Source organism: Neltuma alba, unplaced genomic scaffold (assembly GCF_004799145.2).
Source record: "Neltuma alba isolate B1F8T4 unplaced genomic scaffold, ASM479914v2 tig00012617_pilon, whole genome shotgun sequence".
NCBI classification, from domain to species: domain Eukaryota; kingdom Viridiplantae; phylum Streptophyta; class Magnoliopsida; order Fabales; family Fabaceae; genus Neltuma; species Neltuma alba.
In genome coordinates this window covers 395,301-418,465 of record NW_021637059.1, presented here as the reverse complement: position 1 = coordinate 418,465, position 23,165 = coordinate 395,301, and the positions used below count along the sequence as shown (strand labels likewise).

The 23,165-nt window shown below is 33.0% G+C and overlaps 1 protein-coding gene and 1 pseudogene across 1 annotated transcript; both read left to right on the top strand.

Annotated features, from left to right (window-relative positions):
• The first annotated feature begins 999 nt into the window (after window positions 1-999).
• LOC114729249 (uncharacterized) overlaps window positions 1,000-23,165 on the top strand; it is a 145,278-nt pseudogene continuing 123,112 nt past the window's right edge.
• On the top strand, window positions 6,608-10,095 carry LOC114729253 (beta-amyrin synthase-like). Its single transcript, XM_028916243.1, has 7 exons — window positions 6,608-6,827; window positions 6,938-7,036; window positions 7,277-7,333; window positions 7,678-8,046; window positions 8,967-9,047; window positions 9,135-9,218; window positions 9,895-10,095. Exons 1-7 carry the CDS (start codon window positions 6,738-6,740, stop codon window positions 10,006-10,008), a joined length of 894 nt encoding a protein of 297 aa, XP_028772076.1. The 5' UTR covers window positions 6,608-6,737; the 3' UTR covers window positions 10,009-10,095.

Below are 23,165 nucleotides of genomic sequence, written 5' to 3'. Positions count from 1 at the left end.
TTTATTGTAAATTTTCAAATTTCACTTGCTTATTCACACCTAAATGATTGCATTTGGAGTTATGAATTCAATTATATTACTTTAAGTCACCAAATTTTTGTTGTAAATTGTTAAATTTCACTTAAAAATTATCGAATTTTACTTGTTTTTATTTACATTAGACACTTGCATTTATTTTGTTATATATATATATATATATATATATTTCTTTGTATCATATGATTAAGTAGTTTGGTTAGCTTGGTAGTCATATTGTTTTTTGTGCGCTAAGAGGTCATGGGTTCAAAACCCCCATTGGCCACCTTATTTTATAAAAATATCTTCTGGTCATCGGAGCTCCGGCAGCCACCTAATCGTCTGTGGCTAGAACTCTGGCGATAATAAATATTTACAAAGGAAGGGTATTATTGTAATTTTATCTTTAAATTTTAATTTTATTTTAGTCCTAAGGGATTAACTGAAGCTTTGAAATATTTTAGGGGTTGACTGATATTAATTGCCTACAGTGGTCCTAAAATGAAATTTTTCCTAAAAATATAGGTAAATAAATCAAGCTTTGCTTATATTAGGCCAATTTAATTAAAATTAAAAAAAAAAGATTTTTAGTTGAACTAAATATATGATAGAGTCGTTATAAAAAACCTTAAGCTAAACCTGAGCCATGTGTTGTAAAATTTGTTTTCAGCTTATCTTGGTAAGTGTGTATGTGTATATATACTCATCAAAATAAGCTGAAAATATATATACTTTCTTTCCTAACAGAACCCTAATATTTAGTTTAAAGTTCTCTCAACATAAGTATCCCCTATTTTAGTTTAATTTTTATCGATAATGAGCCTCCCTAATAATACAAATTCCCACCATTTATAATTTGACATTCTCATGAAGCATCCATTTCACCGACGCACCCAGCAACCATCATAATTATATTTTATTAATATATAAATCTACGCGTGAGTGTGTAGACACATCACACATACACATATATGTATAAGAGCGACTGGATAGTGCTTATTATAAACCAAGTTTTTTTTATTGCAGTTGCAGATCAGAGAGGGAGAGAGAGATCAAAATGTGGAGGCTGAAGATATGAGAGGGAGGGAAGGATCCGTACATATTCAGTACAAACAACTTCAGTGGAAGGCAAATATGGGAGTTTCATGCTGATGAAGGAACTCCAGAAGAACGAGCTGAAGTTGAAGCTGCTCGTCAAAACTTCTACAAGAATCGATTCAACCTCAAGCCCTGTGGAGACCTTCTGTGGCGTTTTCAGGTCCCTCTTCCTCTCCCTCTCTCTCTTCCATTTCTCCTTCACTACTTCTTTTTACCTCCGCATATATTCTATCTCAAGCATCTATATGATGAATACATACTCATTATGTACTACCTGTTGTTATTAATGTAAAAGTTAGTTTTAGGATTAGATTTGTTGATAAATATAATATCTCGATTTATTTTTCACTCAAATTTATAATTTTTTCTCTATAATATACTATTGATAGTAAGAAATTCCCATCAAGGGGTAGTTTCAATGCACATAACTAAATAGAATGGTTTAAAAAAATAAATATATATTTGTTACAAGTAACCAGTTTAATTAGTTTTTTCAATCTTTTTAAGTTAGTTATCTAGTCTCATATGTATTAAAGACCAGAGATAGTATGTATGCATGCCAATGATTTTTTTTTTGGGTGAACAACCATTGATGGTTTTTTCAGATACAAGTTTTTACTCATTTTGTCTATGACGTTTCTAAATTTTTTTTCCCCTCACTCTTTCACTTCTTGGTCTCTCTTCTCTTTAACACTCAGCTCCTGTCTTTAATATAGAATGTCTTGTAAAAGGTTTTTATAATCCTAAGTTTGTGTAAATTCAATTATATTAAATTCTTCTTTTCCGCAGGAATACTCTATTAAAATACCACTTTGATTTTATTTTATTTATATGTTATCTTTAGCATATTTCAATGAAACAAATGACAAACTATGAAACCTATCTAAAAAATTAAATAAGTTTCCAACTTTTTACCGCTATTAATTATTATACATATTTTCATTTGTACTTGTATTTGTATATTTTGATTTCGATTATTTCCTCAATCAAGGCAGCCACTTTCATGCATTAATTATTTGCTATAATCGCTTAAACCTCAAGCCCTAAGCTATGTACGTACGTAGCTAGCTTTTCATGGCATTTCAAGGTATCGTCGTACAGGTACTGTTTTTCTCTTAGGCTAATAACTCTCTAATTGTCTCTCTTTCTTTTTAATGTGTATTCTTCTACTTTACTTGTATAATTATATACCACCTCATGTCATAATTATAAGGCCTCATTTGTAGGCTACAAATGAGGTTTTATAATTAGGACCGAATTTGATTTTGATTTCCTCTCCAAATAAGCATCACAACATTTTAGATTACACACGCTAAGGAAACGGCCAATTCCATGAATTAATTATATATTTGGCAAACCAAGCTGATTCATTGACAAATATTATATTTCCGTCTTGTACTACATCCTCTAGTCCTTAATATAAGAATTAGTTGGGCGTTGAGTTTGACAAATATTGTTTCCCATAATTATCATTTTTTAAAGTTATTCCTATTGATATTATATATATATATATATATATATATTAAGAGAGTATGCATTAAGGAGTATAGTTTTACTTTTGGTCTTGAGTCATACAGGTTCGCTTCTTCCTTGAATTAGCTACTTGCTTGCTGGACCAGCCAAGAAGCTAGGTCATTAGTTTTCAAGTCAACCTAGCTAGTCTAATCCGAGTTTTCAAATATTTATAAATATACTATCTCAATTTATTTTGTTTTTTGTAATTATTATTATTTTTTTAAACTGTCATAGTTGATTGCACATGTTAAGAGAGTTTGTATGAGTATAGTTTCAATGCAAATGATTTAAAAAGATATTTTAGAGTAATTAAAACATATCTTTTACGAATAATTAATTTAACTATTTTTTTAATCCATCCAACTTAATTAAATAAATCTTATATCAACTAATGTTAAATACTAATGGTGATTGACTTTATGCAGTTCCTGAGGGAAAAGAATTTCAAACAAAAAATACCAAGGGTGAAGATAGAGAAAGGAGAGGAGATAAGTGATGAAAAAGTTGGGAACACTGTGAGAAGGGCAACTCATTATCTAAGCGCATTGCAATCGAAAGATGGTCACTGGCCTGCTCAAATTGCTGGACCTCTCTATTTCATGCAACCTCTGGTATATATACCAACCATATATACGCATATGCATATTTACTGTGCTATAAGAAACACAACAAATAGATATTGTTCATTGGTGGACCCCAAATGTTAGGGATACCCTCCCATCACAAATATACTTCCTCAACTTCAATATTATAACAAGAGGTCTTTAGAGTTAGAAGTCTTATTCATAAAAAAAGGTTAATATAATATTTGGTTTCTAGGTTTACCTTCATTTTGGTTTTGATTTTTTAAGTTTCAAACCATAGGTTTTGGTCTCTCAAGAGGCAAAATAGTCCAAGTTTTATTGGATTATAGAAACTAATGCTTTAAATAAAAAGAAACTTGAAGAACAAAAACTTATGGTTTAAAAGTTGAGGGATCAAAATCAAAATGAAGGCAAATTTAAAGGATCAAAAGTTGTATTAATCCTTTATAAAATATACATAAATGATGTTTGAAATTTTTTTTAATATTTTTGTTCTTATTAATAACCTCTTGTACTATTGTATTAACTTTTTACCTCTTGCTTATTTTCACTCTTCACAAATAATAAGATTGCTTTTGTAAAAATATAGTTTTTTACACATACATTGCATTTAACCCGTTTTAACTAATTTTTTAATTTACATAATCCAATTAATATACATAACCAAAGGAGTATGGAAGTACAGTGCTATAAAAATTTAAAAGAAAAAAAAAAGCATGGGATTGGGGTCCACATGTTAGGTGGGGCCCACCAATAACAAATCTTTATCTTCCTCTCTTCTTAGATAATTATACTATTGTAATAAAGAATCAATACAATATTCACGCTGATCACAATTCTATTAAATATTAATAATTTGGATTCTAGAAATTTTAGGGAATGTGTGTGGGTGTGTTTTGTGCGCGTGTGTGTGTGTTCGTATATGTATATATGTATTGTAATAAGAATAAAGAATTATCAAATTTATGTCACAAGTTCCAATTAATCCTACTTCATTTTCATATTAAATAACTACTAAACGAATTCAAATGTGTATAAATGGTGCAGGTATTTTGCTTGTATATTACTGGTCATCTTGAAGCTGTATTCCCAGAAGAGTATCGTAAAGAAATCCTTCGATACCTATATTATCACCAGGTACATATGACATACATATTTAAGCATCAAAACGTGCTTTATTGTATTGGTCATATGTTACAGTTTTAAGTTTTCGCGTGTGTGTTAAAAGAATGAAGATGGAGAGTGGGGCCTACACATCGAGGGACACAGTACCATGTTCTGCACTGCGCTGAGCTATATATGCATGCGAATGCTTGGAGAAGGACCCAATGGAGGCCAAGACAATGCTTGTTTCAGAGCTCGAAAATGGATTCTTGATCATGGTGGTGCCACCTACATACCACCCTCTTGGGGAAAGACTTGGCTCTCAGTACGTTCTATCTTATTCAATCCCTACATGTTTGGTTTTATGTATGTATGTATGTATGTCCGTCTGTCTCATATATTGTTACTATATATGTTGTTGTTGTAGATACTTGGATTGTTTGAGTGGCGTGGAACAAATCCAATGCCACCAGAGTTCTGGCTCCTTCCATCATTCCTTCCTATGCATCCAGGTACGTAATTCAATGGTGAACATACATTTCTAATATGAATTTTAGATTTGGAGGTTTAATCATGTTTTAATTTCATGTCATATCTACTATCTTCGATCTTAAATATAAGACCCCAATCACTTTGTCTCTCAAATTTATAATGTATTTTCACAAACATTCCTGTTAATTGTAAAGTATTTCTATCCAAGTACAGTTTCAATATACATGATTAAATAAGGGCAATTTAAGAAAGTCAACATACATTTGTTACAAATAATTAAATTAATTTTTTTAATCTTCTCAAATTAGTTAGCCAACTGTTATATTAAGGACCGAAGATAGTATTATTTAGTCCCTTAATTTTCTGTTGATATTTTGCCTCATCATTTTAATTTTACTATATTGTAATTTCTCATGCTATATATGGTTTTTTTGCTTTCTAATCATTAGCGGTTTTTGTGAATCAGTCCAAAGATATGTGATGAGATCTTACACACACGCACACACACACATATTGTGCGATTAAAAAGCTAATCGTAACTACATAAGTGGACGTGACGTAAGTTATTTTAGTGTAAGTGACAATTAGTGTGTTAATGTTAAAAAAAACTTCAATGCTAGTTCTATTGCATTATCTAATAATAATATCTTCCATGATATGGTAATTAATACAGCTAAAATGTGGTGTTACTGCCGCTTGGTTTACATGCCTATGTCATATTTGTATGGGAAAAGATTTGTGGGTCCCATCACACCTCTTATTCTTCAGCTCAGACAAGAACTCTACCTTCAACCTTACCATCAAATTCATTGGAATGAAGCTCGTCGCCTTTGTGCAAAGGTGAGTTTAATTTTACTTTAGTCTATGATAATTTCTTGATATATATATATTGAAACAAACACAATAAGCTTGTTGATTTCTCCTAATTAATTAAGGAACAATTGTATATCATAGATAATTAATGTCGAATATATAAATCATTGCAGGAAGATCTTTACTATCCACATCCCTTGATACAAGATTTGATATGGGATAGTTTATATACATTTGCTGAGCCACTTCTTACTCGTTGGCCCTTCAATAAGTTGGTAAGAGAAAAAGCTCTTCAAGTAACAATGAGGCATATTCACTATGAAGATGAAACTAGTCGATACATAACTATTGGCTGCGTCGAAAAGGTAATATTAATTAGAATGACTCAATTAATGCCAAGCACTTTGATATGATTATTGATTTTGGTGTGAGCATGCTTCTATTCAGTATTTAATTTCCCTTTTGCATCATTTGCCACAGGTTTTGTGTATGCTAGCTTGTTGGATTGAAGATCCGAATGGAGATGCGTTTAAGAAGCATCTTGCTAGGGTTCCTGATTACATATGGGTTTCGGAAGATGGAATTACCATGCAGGTAAGCAAATAATCTGTTCATAAATATCTTCAAGTTTATTATTTTAATAAGAATAATTTATTTAATGAAAGGGAATATGGAAAAATACCAAAAAATATCTCTTAAATTGCAAAATTCTAAATCAATATTATTTACTACATCTAAAAAGCAAATAACAACATATTTTCGTACTAATTCCTAATTTGGGATTTTGAAATTTTAAAGATATTTTTTTGAGGATTTTTCCAAGAAATATTTTGGGTTTAATCAATATATGCCATTAACTATTTGCAGAGTTTTGGAAGCCAACAATGGGATGTTGGTTTTGCTGTGCAAGCTTTACTTGCCACAAACCAAATTGACGAAATTGCTTCTACTCTTGCAAAAGGACATGACTTCATCAAGAAATCCCAGGTCAACTTTTTAGTAACTAATTGAGAGCTGTTATATTGGTGTGCATTAATGCATAAATCCTCTTGTAGTACTAACTAAAACTGATGATCTTATCAGGTTAAGGAAAATCCCTTAGGCGACTTTAAAAGCATGTATCGTCACATTTCTAAAGGGTCATGGACTTTCTCAGATCAAGACCATGGATGGCAAGTTTCAGATTGCACAGCAGAAGGCTTGAAAGTGAATAACCTTTTTACTTTATCAGATTCACCTTATTAAATTATGTTGCCATTTAATACATATATATATATATATAGTCACATGCAAATATCTTTTGGTTTTCTTTTCAGTGTTGTCTTCTTTTATCAATGTTACCACCAGAGATTGTGGGTGAAAAGACGGAACCTGAAAGGCTTTATGATTCTGTCAATGTCTTGTTGTCACTTCAAGTAAGTAACATTGCAATTATGATTCATTATAATAATAAAACAATGATTTTTTCATAGAAATATCTCATTAATTCAAATTATACAGAAATTTTGACTGAATTTCTCAGGGGATTTTCTCTCCAGAGGTTATCATTTTCATGGGTTTTTCCTTGAGAGAAAGCCATTTCTTTGGGGTACTGTTTGCTTTGTGTTTTGATTTGATTAGTAGCATATATAACTCTAAAATTCACATATTTGCAGAGTGAAAAAGGTGGTTTAGCTGCATGGGAGCCAGTCAAAGCTCAAGATTGGTTGGAAGTAAGAATCATACATATATACATCATATGCCACTTTGTTCCTATTCATGGGTTAGGAAGAAAATTTGCTTCTAAATATAAGTCGATTGTATGGTAATTAATGAGCTTTTTTCGAATTTACTCTTGTTGACTTAATAAATGCTGAGACAGATATAAAGTAAATATGAGAGAAAATATAAAACATATTGTTAATGCTCTCTTTTTAGTAAGGGCAAAAGTTAAAGAAAAAATTATCAATTTAATGCTTTTCTTCGTCTCTCTTTTAAGAATCTCATACACACACATATAGCAATATCATTTGAGTTTGAAATTAATTAAAGAGATTGTTTGGATGATGATGATCAGGTATTGAATCCTACAGAATTTTTTGAAGGCATCGTAGTGGAACATGAATATGTGGAATGCACAGGATCAGCAATTCAGGCTTTAGTTTTATTCTCAGAGCTGTATCCAGGGCACAGAAAGAAAGAGATTGAAAGCTTCATTGAGAAAGCTGTGAGGTTCCTTGAAGACACACAAACAGAAGATGGCGGATGGTATGGCAACTGGGGGGTTTGCTTCACTTATGGCACTTGGTTTGCATTAGGTGGCCTTGTTGCTTCTGGTAAGACTTATAATAATTGTCTTGCCATTCGCAAAGCTGTCAATTTTCTCCTTACTTCACAACGAGACGATGGTGGCTGGGGAGAGAGCTGTCTCTCGAGTCCAAAAAAGGTCAATTTTCTATAATAAATACATATTCGGAGCAGTTCTATATAGGCTGCATTGTCCATGGTTGGTTCACCAAGTGTAGAAAGGCTTTTTTAATATAATGGTTAAAAGATTTTTACTCCGATTTTGTAGCTAGTGTAGATATAGTGTAGAAAGTAATATACTTTCGGAAAAAAATCAGTTTTACCTTTCTACAATGGTGGTAAACACAACCGGTGTAGTAAGCTTTTTTTTAAAAAAAAAATTTTTACATAATTTTTTTAAAATTTTAAGATAATTTAGATAATTATCTATAATATTTGTTTTTTTAGCCGGTATAGAATGCAACCAGTGAGTGTTGTGTAGAAAGTCAGCAGTAGTCTTTGCATTATATCTGTAACAACCTATGTACAAGCCGGGAAGGGGTCTCTCTACTTTCTCTTCCCTTCATTTTCATTCCTTGTCCATCTCAATCATTAATTGCAATTTAAATGGTCTATATTTTATATCATATAAAATAATTATATAAATAATGTTTTGCTATTGTTTTAAATTATCCTAGCTAAAATTTAGTAGTTTAATTAATTATTTATTTTTTGAAAAAATTATCATTTTATTTATAATTTTATGAAATATATGAAATTTGGACTGCTTAAAATATAATTTTATGGTTAAGATGGGAAGTAGAGGGAAATGAAGGGGAAGAGAAACGGAGAGATGCCTCTCCCGTGAAGGCTTCACTGTAGAAATGTTTTTGTGTGTACGTATACTATAAAATTTAAAGGTCAGTTTTCGTTAGTTTTAATGCATACTAATTAATGAGCTGATTTGTTGTTTCAGGTTTTACGTAATTACAATGAGAAATATGTTTATTAGTTTAGTATAATTTTATATATAAGTAGGTTCCCACACTTAATTTGCTCATCATTTTCATGAATGTGCAGAAATATATTCCCCTTGAAGGTAATAGGTCAAATGTGGTACAGACGGCCTGGGCTATGATGGGTTTAATGCAAGCTCGACAGGTTATATTATAATAATTTACCTTAAAATCTTTAATGAGAATTGTTTACAAGAAAAATAAAAAGCTGACATCAGATTTTGTTTGGAAGGCTGAGAGAGATCCCACACCTCTTCATCGGGGAGCCAGAGTCCTAATCAATGCTCAATTGGAGAATGGAGATTGGCCCCAACAAGTGAGTATCTTTTAATTAATTACTCATTTAGAATACTGTTTTTTTTAAAATAAAAATTTTATGAAGCCTTTGACTCCTTGTTTAGTCTCTTATTTTATAAATTATCTTTTCAGTTCTCTACTCCAAATCCGTTCATACTTTATAACACCTTAAATCATGATTTTTTAGGTAAATCATTATTTTTTTATAAAATTAAATCTAAAATGTCAACATTTCATAATATTATTATATCGACATTTAAAATTGCAATATAATTATTTTTTTGTTAATGAAAATAGCGTTATTAAAGTTAAAAGGTCAATATTTTGGTTCATGAAATTAGCAACGTGTGGTTTTGGTTTCAAAAACAATATATTTTTCACTAAAAAAAACGAACCAATACATTCTAAGGACAAAAATTTGTTAAGTGAATCAAAATGAGGTTAAATTTTAGTAATCAAAACCACTGATTTCAAATTTCAGATATCAAAAGCAAAATAAGATCAAATTTCATAAGATATACATGATATTAATCCAAGTTAAAGGATTGAAAAAACAATTTATAAAATTAAGGTATCAAAATAAATCTTGTATAAAATTAAAGGATTAAAAATACTTTTTTTAATCTTTTATTTAAACTAATTTAGCTAATAAATGGTGGATTTAATTGAATGCTTGTGATTGACTTTATTTTGAGGAAATCACCGGGGTATTCATGAAGAATTGCATGCTTCATTATCCAATGTATAGAAATATTTATCCACTCTGGGCACTTGCCGAATATCGCGGGCGGTTATTGCTTTCCGAATAAAGTTCAATAAATAAACTATATGCAATTTTTAAATATCTAATGTGAGGTGAATGTGGATCAATCAATTTCCCTCAAAATTCTAGGACTCCTCAGTTTTTTTAGATTGCTTAGGCTTTTTTTTTCCTACTATAATCTTGAGAGCATTATATATATTTTAATGTGTTTTTGAAAAACATTTACGCACACATATGCGTGTGGATAGATATTCCACGAATGGATCACGGAAAAATGTGTTTTTTTAACCAGCCTCTAGAAATTTGTTAGACGATAATCTTCATAAATTTTAAATAACACAACTATAAATTTTATATTTGGGCAAAAAGATAACAAAATACCCTAAAAATTGTTAAATGACAAACTAGTATGAATCAATTTCAAAATCCCAAATTAGCCCCTTGTAATATTCTGAAATTTTTAAATCTTGAGAAAACGCTTTACTATTTATTTTTTCCTTTTTTTTTTAAAGATTGCCACATCAGCAGCACCTGATCAAGAGCCTTATGTCGTGGGCTTTGGGATTCCCAATCGACAATGAATTTCATAAAGTGTAGTATGACACAACCTCGAGTCGTATCAACTACGAATGTAATTAACAATTAATTTGAAAACTATGAAATTATAAAGTGTAATGAAAATAGATATTTTTGGTATTTTCAAATAATAGTGACTGAAATGGAATATGGGATGGGTTACTCTTGGGAATTGAGATTCGATTACTTTCCTTGCTCAGTTAAAAGATAATGGGAGTTGAGTAAAATATCATTAGGCTTTCTTAAATACCAGACCTTGATTATCAATTGAGTCCCATGCTTCAGTTAATGAATCTTATTAATAAAAATATTGTTAAGCTCTCCTAATATGCAATTTAAGAAAGTCTGATGCATCTGGTTTGAAAACAGTGACATTAACGTCAATCCACCAGCACAACAACGCTAGATAAAAAGATACCAGTGAAACCAAAGGAAACATATATGTAACCATATATATTAAAGCACAAAGTCCTATATTAATCAATCAAAATTACAACTAAACCAAACCACAGTGACTGCATAATAATCAAAGTCTCAAAATATAAATAAAACCTAAACATATGAATTATAAGTACAAAGAGAAAAGGGAACGGAAATAAAACTCATCTCTTAAAGCGTATTTGAGCTAGAGCCATCAACTTCCGACACCCAGAGTTGTGAAGAAGCTTAGCCACACATTAATCGAAGCCCAGAACCTCCAAGTTTCAGCCCTTGAGCAGCCATGGATGAGTGGAAGGGATGGAATTGAAGATTGATGATGGAAGAGGTAAGGGACGGGTTGAGAGGATTTATGGTTGAGAAATGAGTGTGGAGTGATGAATGTTGATCATCGTCTAACATTCCAAGTTTTTATTCCTAATATTGAATTGCTATTAACATGTGATTTATTAGATAATTTGAGGTTTAAAGTAGATTAAACATATTATTTGAGATCTAAAAATATTAAATTAGAAAAATAATTGAATATGATTTAATATTAAAGGAAGTATGTATTTATTAATATTAAGTTGAATTTAATGAGAATATTATGGTAATTGGGAATTACCATGTAATTATAGAGTATAGATGAATTACCCAAAAAGGGTTAAATTTGAATGGCATAATCTGAAATTATATATTTACAAAAAGAAAGGGAGAAAAAATTTAATAAGGTATGGTAAATAAAATAGAAGTATTTAAAATATGTTCCCACATAATATATTACAATTATTTATTATCAAAAAATTGAGTAAAGTATACAACTAGAGTTTAATTATTTAGACTTCCGTAGTCACCTTGGCAAATTTAGAGATTTTCAAGTACCATGATATGAATTTTAAGAATAATTGGAATTTTATATATACTAAACAAAACAAAAAAGAACAGAAAAGAAGAGAAGGAAAAAAAGAGAATTAAAATAGATACAGTGGGGCCCATATCACTATTTTATAATTTATAATACACGCTTTCTTCTTTCACTCCTTCTTCTACTCTTCTTATCCGCCCGCAGTATGGGTAATCCTGCTTATTCCTTTAGGTACTTGTCAAATATAACACACACACACACACCCCTATTAAACTGTTTCGGGATTTGCTGTGCCCATGAAAGGCTTGATTTAGAGTTGTATGTTTGACCGAAAACTAATATTGATAAAGTTGGAACTCTCAATCATTAAAAATGATTTGGAAACGATGCTATGCTATATGAGTTATATGATGAACCCAATTGAATATAGTTCCTTGGGCTAAAATAGTATTGTTATTTTGATGACTATTAAAAGGATGCAATATTGGAGATATAATGTTTGGAATCATAGGGATATGTTTGGAATTTTATATACCTGCCATAATTGTGATTACTTGCCTTTGATGCACACCGATGGATGTGGAGTTGTGATGGGAGGTTTTGTGTATGTAAATACAAGACGGTAAATAGCGATTCTCAGGATTCCATCTCCAATGTTTTTCCTATGGTTGGGTATTATAACAGTTTCGATGGACGTGACACCTCCTTGGTTTAGTCAAAAGGAGGGGAGCCATAGTCCAATCATGATGAGTTAGGCACCTTGGCTGGGTGATGCCTCATGATTGGAATTTTGTGTGATCCAATCGAATGGATAAATCATTTGTTAGCTATGACTCTAGTTAGAGGTAATAATGCTGGTATGGGATAATAAGGATGGTCTTTGCATCAATCATTTGCTTGGCATGAATTTTCCTTTGAGGGTTTTAGCATAACCTTTGGCTCTTACTTACCTCAACTCCTTATATCGGATCCTAAAATTTCACATATAGGTCTTAACATGTCATTTCTCATTTTCTGGAATTTTTTTTGAGATTTTTAGGCATAATTTTCATTTTTGCCTTTACTGGTTCGAAACTTTACAAAATTATGATTTTGCTCCTAGTTCAGCTTAACCCTATAATTCATATCATTAAGGCCTCCAACATAACATTTGGCCTACGTTTATCTCTATCTCTCATTCTTGAGCCTTGAGACTTTACTAGAGTCTCTAACTTTCTCTTTTCTTAATCCCAAAAAACTTTTTTTTTACGATTTAGTCTCTGGGAGTCCTTCTGTCCTTCCAGGGAACCTTTGGGACCTTTGCCAAAAAGAGTATGGTAGCTTGCCTATTTTAGTCTAATTTTGGTACTTCTAGGCCCAAAATTCAAGATGTGACAATTTTCCCCCTCTCAAAAGAAATTTCGTTCTTGAAATTTCCGGGTCACACCTCTACCCTTACCCTTAATAAGAGGTCAACTGAGGAGAATATCCCTACTTTTACTCAACTTTAGCCTTTTCAACTTTCCATTATACCTCATTGCTAAGTTTCAATCTTGGAATTCATACTTACCTAGCTTTCCATTCCCTATTTCTTACTACAAAAAAATATGTATTTTGTAGCGGTTAAAATAAGACATTTCTAGCGGTTTTAACCACAACAAATAACATTTGTAGCGGTTACAAAAACTGCTAGAAAATCAAGTGCAAGAAAAAATTTCTAGCAGTTATGGCAACCGCTACACGGTATGGTCAAAACGCTAGAAATTTTCTAGCAGTTAATTAACCGCTAGAAAAATCTAGTAGTAGGAGATGAAATTTTTAACGGATAGAAACCGCTGCAAAAAAGCAAAAAAAATTGTAGCGGTTATATAACCGCTAGAAAGTTCTGAACCAAATCAAATTTTGCTGAGAAATTAAATTTTTGAATGGCGCCAAAACATTTCTAGCAATTTGAACTGCTAGAAATTTGGTGCAAAATTTAAATTTCACAAAATTTGTCCCGTTATTTTTTTTATTTCTAATGGTTTTGAACCGCTAGAAATGTTTTTCCAGGCACAAAAAAATTTGTGGTTTTTGATTATTAGAAAATATAATATTATAAATTTAAAAACCATTAAATAGATTATATTGGAGAATTTTTGTTAATTTGTATAATTAGTTATGTATTACTTTTTATATATTTGAATTTTGTAATAAACAATATGTAATTAAATTATGAGTGTGTCAAAAGAAGTGAATTTAATTTAATAAGATAATTGAATTGAAGATTTAATAAGATAGTTGAATTGAAGATGGGATAGTTTGTAATATTGAACCTAAACTATTATGTTGAGAGGTATTTGAATTAGTTGAGGAGGGCATGACAAGTGTGAAGAAGAAAAATTTGAAAGAAAAAGAGAAATAAATATGTTAGTAAATTATAAGTAAAGACAAATAAAAGATATAAGGACTTACAAAATAAAATTCACTTACCATATAGTGAAGAGAAAGAGATCACCATATGAGAGAGTAAGAAAAAAAGAGAGAATTATGAGGAAGAATAGGAGAGGAAAGAAAAAAGATGGGGTAAATGAATGTAGAGGTGATATGATATTTATAGAGATCAGTGACACATTTGTAGCGGTTTTTTTGTAGCGTTTTGGTGCATTTTGTAGCTGTTTGTCCATTTTCTAGCGTATAAGTAACCGCTAGTATTTGTAGTGGTTTGAAATTTGTAGCGGTTACCTAACCACTACAAATTATAATTTTTATTTTTTAAAAATCTAAACCAATTTTAATTTATACATATGGATTTATGGGAGGAAAATTTTTTTAATAATAAGTTTGTTTTTTATTTTTTAAAAAACTAAACCAATTTTAATTTATACATATGTATTTATGGAAGGAAAATTTTTTTAATAATAAAATTTTTGATGCTGCTATTCTTCATCATCATCCGGCCTGAAAGGACATATTTAAAAAAATTATGTTAGGATTATAATGTATTTAGAAGAAATTAGTAATTAGTAGTTAATTATTTAAATAATTTAAGAAAAGACATATACCTGATAATTGGCAAATTATCATCTCCTTGAGGAAAGAAGTCTTCAAAATTCAGGGGTTGGAAGGATTCGCTATTGCAAATAATGTCACCATCACCCATATCATAAAGATCCCGTGGCTTAAGGTGAACGACAATATTCCAGTTTTTATGTTTCTTATCCTTGACATAGTAAACCTGGTGTGCCTCGGAAGTAAGAATATATGGCTCATCATCTTCAGATGCCCCCGTATGAATAAGTTTAGAGAAATTAACTGAGGTGAAGCCCAAGTGGTCAGTAGCGAGTCCCCGTGAAGTTGTCGTATTTGCCTAAGAGCACTTGAACAGTGTCATGGTGAAAAGCTGGTAACTCAACTGTCAATTAACTTTCCATAGTAAGTGACGCCTCCAAAGCACATATCGCCATCACTGCTGCTAGCATAACATCTCGTCCCGAATGTCCCGCAAACTCCAGAGTTTTGTGTGAGCAATCCTTGATCACGTCCAACCGTACAGAACTTGAAGCTGTTGACATTATACGCGGTAAACCTTCGTGTGTGGTCTAACGGACTGAGGGAAAGAGCTTTGAATTCATTTGTGTATGGGTTGTTGTCATTACGTATTTGATGTGTAAACCAAATGGAAAACTCTTTATGGACTCTTTTATCAATGTCAGCAGAACGCGCACGCTCCCGTAGCTGACGCCTGAGGTAACTTCCAAACTCACTACAGTAAAGTGTAATTTGTTAGAAGAGTCAGTGATAAACAAATATAAAGTGTAAAAGCTAGTGAGCTTATATGATATACTTACTGCATGAAGGGTTCAACTTGGCTGAAATTTATCAAAACGTGTCTGTGTGCCTGGAGTTCTTCTATAGGAGTGAGTTTGAAGAATTCATATCCTCTAACTAGTTTCCTGACATGAGGAAATAAAGTTGACGTGGAAGGATCAAGAGGAGAATCATCTACGCGACGCAGGCAGTTAAAAGATGTCTCCATGTCGTCAAAGTACCTTGAACAGAAAGTTAAGACCTCATCTTCAGAATAACCTTCTGCTATTGACCCCTCAGGCCACGCCTTATTCCTAACATATGATTTTAATTTTCCCAAGTACCTGCAAGTTAATATTGCATTAATAATTGCAAGGAAATGAAACAAAAATGTGAAATTTAAAGAGGCGGGGATAAAAGATAATCTAGTATCTCTCTATAGGGTACATCCATTGATAGTGAACTGGGCCAGCAACCTTTGCTTCTCGAACAAGGTGGACAGTCAAGTGAACCATAACAGTGAAAAATGATGGAGGAAATATCATCTCCAAGTGACAAAGTGTAAGAATAATTTTATTTTGCAGTTGATCAAGCTCTTCCGCTATCAAGACCTTTGCACACAACTTCTTGAAAAATGAACACAATTCCACCAAAACCACTGATACATCAGACGGAAGTGTGTTTTTCAAGGCCAATGGAAGTAACTGTTGCATAAGAACATGGGAGTCATGACTTTTTAACCCAGTAACCTTTCGAGCTTGCAGATCGATGCACCTTGAGATGTTGCTAGAATATCCATCTGGTACTTTTATGTTCTTCAGTGTTGAGAGGAAGATATCCTTGTTCTGCTTTGTTAAGGTGAATTTAGCTGGTTGAAACTTGTTGTTTTCATCAGGCCAAGCCTCTTCACGAATTCCCCAGGCCCGTAAATCTTTTCTAGCTGTGAGATGGTCTTTGGACTTTCCAGCTTCGTTGAGCAACGTATATAGCACATTATCGCACATATTTTTTTCAATGTGCATAACATCCAAACTGTGTCATAGAAAATTAGATTCCCAATAAAGAGTGAAAAATATGCTTCTCTTCTGCCATTGCATAGGTTGCGTATCAGATGTCCCACGAGATCGTCGTCCCAATCGTTCGGGATCCACACTCTTACCAAACTCAACATTAACATCTTCTAACTGTCACAAAATATCCACACCAGACAAAGTAACAGGAGGATCTCTCTTCTCCTGTTTCCCATCAAAGCGAATCCGTTGCAATCTAAGTCTGTTCTTGGAATCGAGGAACCGTCGATGTCCTATGAAGCACCACTTGCGACTGTGTGGAAGGCAACATGGCACGGAATCAAAATTGCACTCAGGATAGGCCAACCCAATATGCACGTTCTAGCCGGACAAAGTTCCCAAACTGGGAAAATCACTTATTGTCCACATCAAGGCTGCACGGAGATTGAATAGTCACTTGTCACATGAGTCATATGCCTCAACACCATTCGTCCACAGGTCGATCAATTCGTGTATCAACGGTTGCAGGTATATGTCTATATCATTTCCCAGTGCTTTCTTGTGAGGAATGATCATGTAAAGCAAAAAGGAGCTCTGCTTCATGCACATCCAAGGTGGTAGATTGTATAGAATTAACACCACCGGCCAGATACTGTAAATTGTGCTCATGTTTCTGAAGGGATCGAAACCATCAGTTGCCAACGTAAGACGTACATTTCTAGGATCACTGGCAAAGTCTGGAAATTTCACATCAAATGCTTTCCACGCCTTCGAATCTCGTGGGTGCCTTAACCTGTCATCTGGATTTTCCTCAGTCGCATGCCACCTCATGTGCTGAACCATTTTTGATGACATATACATTCTTTGCAACTGTGGTTTCAAAGAAAAGTCTCTAAGAAAATAATGTATTAAAAATTTCAAATACCGAATATTTAAAGACTGAAACAAGTAACACATCATAATCAATTGTATTGAGAATTTCAAATATCAAATATTTAGAGACGGAACAAGTAGCACATTGCAATAAATTGTACCTGAGAATTTTGGCTGGTTTCTTCTTTTACTTTTTCTCCTTCCGTACCGACTTATAGCGTGACATCTTGCATCTCGTACAAATCTCCTTGTTTGCATCATCTCCCCAATATAACATACAGTCGTTTGGGTATGCATCTATCTTCTTGTAGTTCAAGCCAAGCTTGTTAATAATCTTCTTTGCTTCATAAAAAGATGGAGGGAATTCAGCTTGAGAGAAAGCATCTCCCAGTCATTCCAACAACATGGACATCGCCTTATCAGTCATACCACACAAGCATTTGTTATGATACAGTCTCACCAAGAATGACAACTTCGAATACTTTGTGCACCCAGAATAAAGAGGCTTGTCAGCTTTGCTCATGAGGTCAAAAAATTCCCGAGCAGTTTCGTTTCTAAGAAACTCCAGTTGAGGCCCCTTTACTTCATCTTCGTTAGGATTCGGGCTCTCATGAATGCAAAAAGCATCACGCACAGTATCGTTCACGGCATCAGCTTCATCCACTCGAATTCCCATCCGTGAAACTACTGGAACTAACTCAGCAACCATATCTGGCCGTTTCCCATGTAGTTGCCAAAATACGTACTCTTGCTGGAAGGGCTTAAAGATCAAATGTTCTCTAACAATATCTCTGGGATGCCATTTCTTGAAATTACATTTAGGACATGGACACTGAATCTTACCATTTACGGTGGCATTGACAAAAGCAAAATCTAAGAAATAGCTATTCACCAAATATCTTAACCGCAAGTGGACGGGTCGCAAGTAATATAAAAAGTATCGTTCCCTCAGAGACTAAGGCTAGATGAGTTGAAAATCATAATTGTGTACTTGATTAGGGTAAGTGAAACAATTGTTGTAAAAGAGTTTGTGAAATGAAATTAGAAAAAACAATAATTTAAAGCAGTATAAAATCAACTCGACCTTGAAACAATTAAGAGACTAGGGTTATTCTTCACTAAAGTACTTCATGAAACTGGATTAATTACTCCTCAAGTAGTGCTTTACAATAAGTTCAGTTAGCCTGGGTTTGCAGAATTGATTAAGCTTTCTCAAGTCAAAACCAAATGTTTGCAATCACAAATAAAACATAGCAATCTCTTGCACTTGTTTGAAAAGGTTGCACTTTAAAAACCAAAACCCATTTAGTCTATGCTAGGTCAACAAATACATCTCTGCTCTATCGACAAACCATCTATTTACTCAATTAAATTTCTGGACTAGCATGTTTTTACCAAAGTTCACGAATTAGTTTAACTTTCTCAAGTTAGACTAATCAATCAATCAATCCAAATGATGGCCAGACAAAAGGAAGCATTAAGCTTAAAGTAAAAACAACTGAATATTATCATTAACATTCAAGAGATAGTAAAACCAAGTCTCAATCCATACAATAGATCAAAATAACCCTAGAAAAACAGATTTAGCTATACATATCGAGTAAAGAACTACAACTCTAAGAGTAGCTAGTAGTCATAGCAGAAACAAGAAGGGAAGAAGAAGAAAACCCAGAAAATTCAAGTTACAAGCTTCGAATTTCTTCTAGCTTCAAGCCCAAAGGTTCCAAGCCTCCAAAACTCCAAACCCTAGCAAAGCCAGCCTCCAAAATTGCTCCAAAGTAGAAGTCTGCCAAAAAAACCGAGTTTCCACCTCTATATGCCCTAATTTTTTTAAGTTACCACATAAAACGCACAGCTGTGAGGGGCCAAGCGTCGCGGCGCCTATTACAGAATGGCTTTCCTTCGAGGCTCCGGCATCGCGACGTATGTGATAATCGACCGTGGTGGATTATACCGAATAGGCTTCCTCAGAGACAGCTTGGGCATCGCAGCGAATTCAGTAAGGTGCTGCAGCGCCTTTTACAAAGACGCACTGCTCCCTTTCTGTTTGAGCCGCCGAGGAGTTTTCTCCCAGATGTCGCGGCAGCTAACTTCTTTTCAGCTTTTCTCCATTCTTTACTCTCCTCAGGCTTTGTTTCCTGCAAAATTGACTTTCAAACCCAATAAAAGAGCGTTAAATCAGCTTAACTCAGTAGGAATTTTGAGAGGTTATCAATAGTTTAGACCAGCTAGGTATTGCGGAGACGACCGGTGTAAGTTGATCCACGACCGATCCATCACTAATATTGCTCAAATTTCATGAACATATGACACAGGAAGCTCAAAGAGAAGTTAAAATGAATTTTAGTTAGAGTGTTTTAGCTTATAAAGAAGGTTGCCAATGGTTATGTAACAGTCAATTTTTTGTAGCGATTATTAACCGCTAGAAATTTCTAGGGGTTTCAATGAATAGAAATTTTTGTAGCGGTTCATAACCGCTAGAAAATTCACGTCATGATGAAATTTGAATGTGACAACAGTTATACAATTTCTAGCGGTTTAGAAGCGCTCCAAATTTTCTTGATTTTCTAGCGGTTATAAACCGCTAGAAACTTGAGGACGGAAATTTGAATTTGGCTTGAATTTTTTAGCGGTTCAAGAACCGCTAGAAATAATATAGTATTTTTAAAAATTAAATATTCCAAAAGTATTTTAAATACTCCTCAATAAATTATTAACATTTTTAGTATGATGTATTAATTAATACTTGATATAAACAAAATTATTAACAAATTATTAATATTTATTAATATTTATTAAATTAATAAATTCTATGATTTGTTAAATGTTAAAATACATATTTCAAGAATAAATTTTAATGTTAAAAGAATATATGTTTAACATGTTTTATATAGTAATTAATAAATTATAGAAATATTTTAATTATACAAACAAATAATTAATAAATTTAATTAATAAATTAATAAATAATTATAGAAATATTTAAATTATAGAAATAAATTGTATAAATATTTTAATTAATTAACATGTTTAACATGTTTAATAAATTTTAATGTTTATATAGTAATAAATTAATAAATATTTTAATGTTAATTAATACTTGACATAAATAAAATTATAGAAATAAATAATTAAAGTAAACAAATAAACATAAAATTTAAATAAATATCTAAATAGAATATAAAATCATAAAATCAAAATTCAAATAAAATCCTATACAATAAAAATAGGGGAAATCAAGGGTGAGGGGCTGAAGCAGCATCATCGTGATCGTCCTCCGCTGGATCCTCCTGCAGGGGGTAGGCAGGCTGCTGAATGTGCTGGGGCTGGACTGGCTGATGGGGGGCAGGGGCGGGATTGGTGACAGGTGTATGTCAGGGATCTCAGGAATCGGGATGTTTGGAGCCATACTGATCATCACATCACGCATAACCTTAGCAATTGCCTTGAACTGGTCAAGCTATAACTGGAACTGAGCATCACGCTCCTACAATTGACGATCACGCTCCCCAATCTTAGCCTCCACCCTAGCCTCGATGCTGGTCTCCAACTCGTGTCTGAGCTCCTCTCACAACTCCTCTGAGGATGAGGAACCCGGTCGCTTTGCTTCCCCGCTCGCCTAAGAGCTCCTCGCAGTATATGAAGGGCCAGCGCCACCAGAGCAGGGCAACCTAGTCAGTATAGGTCCAAGTTCGAGCCCGCTAACTCGACCAGGGTGTTGCGCCCGGCCACAACCCCCTAAAAGTGAGGCGGTGGGATCCAAGGCAGACCCCTGAGACTCACACAGCTTGGTATCGACCTGAGTCATCCATGTCTATCAAAATTAATATAAAGAGGCTAATTAGTATGAAATGATATTTATACTGTGATATTATATTAATATTTAATTCATTACTTACCACTATCTCCTCAACCTCATCCGACACACGCCCATCTCGAGGTCTATAGAAAATCGGCCACATCTTGCCATAAGTAGGCGTGTATCCCCACTCCTGCTGCGTCTTTCCCTTTGTAAATGAAATGAAAGAAATAATTAGTTACAAATTAAATACATATACATATTCAACAAATTTATTTCAAGTACTCACAATCTCGTCATAGGTGATCGCAAAGCTCCTGGATCCAGCCCTATGATGTATCGTCTGATGCCTGACGCTCCCAGTATTTCTCGCGAAAAGAGCCTGAAGTAAAATGTAAAAAAATTAAATTAGTCAAATTGGACAAAAAATAAAGAAATTATAATTAATACAATATTATCATACCATCTAGTCAGCCGACATCCTAAAATAGACGTAACTGGATCAGTCTTACTCCAGGACTCTACCAGGTACATCTGCCAGTATCTCCTGCAGGGGCCTTGTCCTGTCACCTTTTTTCTCCCTCCACAGGTCGGCCCTCCTGTTCTTCCATGCCACCCCAAGCCTCTTGATCGTGTCGGCCCTCAACTCCTCCCCAGTATAAATTTACTCTGTGATTAAAACAATAAATTAAGTAAATAACAAATTATAAACAAACAATTAAGCAATTTCAATAAAAATATATATTTATTTAACTAATTTAAAAATATTATAAATAAAATATAAATTATATCAATAACAAATCATAATTAAACAATTAAGTAACTTAAATGAAAATATATTTTTACTTAACTAATTTAAAATTATTATAAGCAATAAATTAATGAAATCAATAACAAATTATTTTCAAACAATAAAGTAATTTAAATAAAAATATATATATTCATTTAACTAACTAAATAATAAATTAAATAATATTAAAAATATATATATAATCATTTATTTAAATTAAAAAAATTATAAATAATAATTTTATATTACCTTCATCATTTTCCAACCTTGCTGCTTCTTCTCTGAGATAATCTTCTTCCAGTCCTGCACATAGATGGGGAATAGTGTCCACTGCTAACTAAGGAGACGCACGTACTTGTTGTACAACTGGCCACCTTTCTTCGTCAGTTGGCCCAACTCATTGAGCGGCACAACCACCCATCCGCTCGTCATCATAGACAGTTCTCTGGTTGTCAGCCTCCAACGGGACCTGTTCCCCTCAGAGTCTGTAAAATTTAATTAAGAAATAAATTATATATCAATAAATTAAAACAATTTCTATATAAATTAAATAGTTGTCAAATTTAAAAAGTTAAATAAATACTTACCCTCAAATTCCACCTCAAAACCGGCCTGACGTCTGGGAGCAAGACACTGCTCAGCATGGGGATTCTTATTCCCCTAAACCTGCTCCTCCTCCTCCTCCTCCTCAGCAGCATCAGCATCAGCATGGGGTTGTTCATCCCCAATAAAATGAGCCTTCTTGGTCTGCTCGATATCGTCCTACTCCATAAAGCTGAGGAGATCCTCCTCATTGAGATCGTAGTCATGAATGCTGGGGAATGGCTCACTAGCATCATGACCACCATCACAATGATCCTCACTGGGTCCTGCCCTCTCAAGATCAACTGGCGACTTTCCTACCCGACGACTCATCCTAATAACAAGAAATAGTAATTATTTATAAATAAAATAAAAAGAGAAATTATTTATAAACAAAAATATAATAAATTAAATAAAAAATGAGAATAGAAATTAGTTATAAATAAATTACTATTTCTACCTAAAAATAGGGATCTGCAACTGAATCCGAACTCGGATATGTTTCGTGGAGAGAATTCGG